At 45.5% G+C, this 4,392-nt stretch overlaps 1 protein-coding gene across 1 annotated transcript in view; it reads left to right on the forward strand.

Annotated features, from left to right (window-relative positions):
* The first annotated feature begins 1,881 nt into the window (after positions 1-1,881).
* LOC138369207 (uncharacterized) overlaps positions 1,882-4,392 on the forward strand; it is a 42,675-nt gene continuing 40,164 nt past the window's right edge. The window contains exons 1-2 of the mRNA XM_069332148.1: positions 1,882-2,425; positions 2,734-3,135. Coding sequence (XP_069188249.1) covers positions 1,882-2,425; positions 2,734-3,135 — 946 coding nt within the window. The remainder of the gene's footprint in view (positions 2,426-2,733; positions 3,136-4,392) is intronic.

Below are 4,392 nucleotides of genomic sequence, written 5' to 3' on the forward strand. Positions count from 1 at the left end.
ACCGTTCGTCGCCTTAAATGGGATTTGCTGTCTTCTGGCGTTTGAAAGCCAGCAGGTCGGGCTTTGGCTAAGATGGGAATGAGGTTGGTTGGGGTGCGGTGGTTAGGGCTGTGGTTGGAGCAGTAGTTAGGCTTAGGGCCTGAGTAATGGTTGAGATTGGGGCGGTGTTTAGGTTGGGGGGGTGGGGTAGTTAGTGTTCGGGTAGGTGTGCTTGTTAGGGTTGGGATGGTGGTTGTGGTTGTGGTATGGTGGTCTTCTTACAGAACTCTTAAGATAATTCTCCATCATCAGTGCTGACACAAGTGACTAAGAATTTTGTTTGTATATATAAATGATCAAAAGATTTACGAAAATCAATTAAAAATACGAAACCACTCAATCGTTATCAAACTGTTTAAAAGCCACAATAATCTATTGCAGGAGACAGAATTTTTATGTAAACATCTGTCAAATCTAAAGGAACTCAATCCACCTTCGAACCCAAGCTATAAGTCAAATACTGACTTACGAAGATACTGTTATGTCAGTATTGGAATTATACAGTAGACAACCAAGTAACAGTATGATTCTTATCCACGGATTAAAAAAATTAAAGATATTTTTTTTCACAAATATAAATTAATATTATTATGTATTGTGTGTTCTTCATGTAGTTAGGTCTAGGTAAGGTTAGGCAAGTTGTTCTCGTGACGTTGATTTGGTGACGTTGTTTTGGTGACGTTGATTTGGTGACGTTGATTTGGTGACGTTGTTTTGGTGACGTTGTTTTGGTGACGTTGATTTGGTGACGTTGTTTTGGTGACGTTGTTTTGGTGACGTTGTTTTGGTGACGTTGTTTTGGTGACGTTGATTTATTGACGTTGATTTATTGACGTTGATTTAGTGACGTTGATTTATTGACGTTGATTTAGTGAGCGTTAACACCACTATGGGAGACATGAACGAAGTACGTTACCGGTTATAACGTCTAACATAGTTACTTAGATAACAGTGTGTGACTTACACGTCGTGAACCCGCACATTCCTTTGTTTTGATGAAGGGGGAGGGGGGGGGGCGTGAAGGACCTGCGTGAGAATACGGTGAAGTGTGTGTAAGTGAGAGGCTGGGTCACGGTGACCATGAACTGTGGTGGATGCGATTTGCATAGGAACAAACCTGTATGGCAATTGTTATAATTTTGGTGTAGGAAAAAAACTCATTAAACAGTTGTAGATTGCTACTTAAGATTTAGTTTTTGTTTGAAAACTTAACACCGGTTAAGTTAAACTTAACCGGTGTTAAGTGTTAAGTTAAACTTAACACTTTTGGCCAGGAAGTCTCTGAGGGATGACTGCGCGTGTATGTTTACTATCTTCAAGTTAATGTAGCAGCTGTGCATTGGTCTATTTTTCTTTGCCAATTTGCACGTAAACATTTTTCTTTCTCTATTTGCATATATGTATTTTTTTTTTTTAATTTCAATAGCATTAATAGTTTCCTAGATCAACAACTTTATCTAGAAATTTATCCTCGAAATTGGATAGTTTTTGTTGGGAAAAGTTCGGTGTTGGGCTCGGACACAGGTGTTGGGCTCGGACACAGGTGTTGGGCTCGGACACAGGTGTTGGGCTCGGACACAGGTGTTGGGCTCGGACACAGGTGTTGGGCTCGGACACAGGTGTTGGGCTCGGACACAGGTGTTGGGCTCGGACACAGGTGTTGGGCTGGGACACAGGTGTTGTGCTCGGACACAGGTGTTGTGCAAGTGCAACAAGGAAGTTATTTGTATTTGTTTATTTAAAAGCTAACTCGTCTAAGTGCTCGTAGAGAGGTTGGGTTTCAACTTCTGGGCTCCGCCTGATAAACTTTCAATCGGCTGATGTACAGTTATTTTCCGAAACATGTTTATGTTTATAAGTACGTATGTAGGCACGGCCTCCACCACTCCACACGGAGTGTACGGAGTCTACCTCCACCACTCCACACGGAGTGTACGGAGTCTACCTCCACCACTCCACACGGAGTGTACGGAGTCTACCTCCACCACTCCACACGGAGTGTACGGAGTCTACCTCCACCACTCCACACGGAGTGTACGGAGTCTACCTCCACCACTCCACACGGAGTGTACGGAGTCTACCTCCACCACTCCACACGGAGTGTACGGAGTCTACCTCAACCACTCCACACGGAGTGTACAGAGTCTACCTCCACCACTCCACACGGAGTGTACGGAGTCTACCTCCACCACTCCACACGGAGTGTACGGAGTCTACCTCCACCACTCCACACGGAGTGTACGGAGTCTACCTCCACCACTCCACACGGAGTGTACGGAGTCTACCTCCACCACTCCACACGGAGTGTACGGAGTCTACCTCCACCACTCCACACGGAGTGTACGGAGTCTACCTCCACCGCATCACTCCACAGTGATCAGAGCAGGTCTGTGATTGCAGTAGCCAGCTGGGTGCACAACAAAATTCATATCAACGATTTTTTTCAGTTAATATTTTTCCCGAACAATGGGAACTATGATCTTATCTTTAGTGGGCCGGGGGGGGGGGAGGGGGGGGGGGAGCGGAATTGAAAGAGTCGGAACAAGAATCTCGCTGCGTGAATGACTGTATCTCAGACAGATTTTACGACAAAAGCTTGAAAAGGTCTCAAGATAACCTCACTGTGAGTTTACAGAAAAACAAAATTCTTGGAAGAACATACGAGAGTCGTTAACCCGTAATACTAACCCCAAGCTACACTTGGCCTTAGCACCGAGCCCAGCACCAAGCCCAACACCAAGTCCAACACCAAGTCCAACACCAAGTCCAACACCAAGTTCAACACCGAGCCCAGCACCAAGCCCAGCACCAAGCCCAGCACCAAGTCTAACACCAAGTCTAACACCAAGTCCAACACCAAGTCCAACACCAAGTTCAACACCGAGCCCAGCACCAAGCCCAGCACCAAGCCCAACACCAAGTCTAACACCAAGTCCAACACCAAGTCCAACACCAAGTTCAACACCGAGCCCAGCACCAAGCCCAGCACCAAGCCCAACACCACGTCCAACACCGAGCCCAACACCAAGCCTAACAAGCCAACAACCTTCCCCCAGGCACGCGGAACAACAAGGAACAAGCAGCCATTCGTCCTGGGTATAGATTTATCAATTTATAATTGTTGTAAACACACACACACACAATCATCACGTGTTCCTGGCTGTGGAACTTTGTAAGTTAAAGTGAGCACCAAGGGATCAGCAGTGACTCTCACTAACGGTGAACACCACCACCCTCTTACATCCCTGTAGCGGTCGGCCAGGTGTTCATCACGTGTGCTGGCCGGCCAGGTGTTCATCACGTGTGCTGGCCGGCCAGGTGTTCATCACGTGTGCTGGCCGGCCAGGTGTTCATCACGTGTGCTGGCCGGCCAGGTGTTCATCACGTGTGCTGGCCGGCATCCTGTGTCGTTGTTCACACACCTTTGTTGAAGAGAGTAGTGTCGTTCCTTCTCGTGTTGGATATTATTTTGCTATGTTGCTACTGAGAGTTGAGAACACAGGTGAGAACATACAGGTGTGACCATAGAGCTTAGAACATACAGGTGAGAACATGCAAGTGAGAACATACAGGTGAGAATATTCAGGTAAGAACAGAGAGGTGGGAACATACAGGTGAGAACATACAGGCTAGAACAGAGAGGTGGGAACATACTGGTGAGAACATATATGTGAAAACACAGAGGTGAGAATATACAGGTGAGAACATGCAGGTGGAAACGTAGAAGTAAGAACACAGAGGTGAGAACATACAGGTGAGAACAAGCTCACATACAAACAAAACAAGGAACCTAAGACAAGAATAGACCAGAAACTATTGCAGCAAAATGATTGCGTGTCGTGTGGGTGGAATCATGCATTCTTGCATCATATTCTTTACGTATATGTAATTATTACTTTTATAGCGGACACGATCCATAATTCACATATGAGTTCACATATTTTTATATTAAGATTCCCTTCCCCTTTGTTAATGACTTTCTTACACAAGTCAAGAAATATAACCGCGGCACCAGAGATGTAATATTATGTAATGTCACCTGTCAAGACGCGTTAATCCGTTAATTACAAACGCAGCATGTAAGGTATTGACAGCACCAGTGTTGGGTTGCCACTGTCCTGCCCCCCAGCGCCAGGGTTGACTGACTGGAGCCACGCCTTCTGCACCTCTGTGTCCCCTGTGTCACCTGTGTCACCACTGGGATCCTTACTGACCTGTACTTCCGTTTTTTTGTAACGAATTAAAATAATAACGGGGTGAGAATAGCTACCTCATCCCTTTGTGTGTATTTTTCCTCAATAAACTTATTTCAATTTCAATTAAAATATATTCCCCTCTTGATATGAAGAAGGA

This window comes from Procambarus clarkii, chromosome 27 (genome assembly GCF_040958095.1).
Source record: "Procambarus clarkii isolate CNS0578487 chromosome 27, FALCON_Pclarkii_2.0, whole genome shotgun sequence".
Taxonomy (NCBI): domain Eukaryota; kingdom Metazoa; phylum Arthropoda; class Malacostraca; order Decapoda; family Cambaridae; genus Procambarus; species Procambarus clarkii.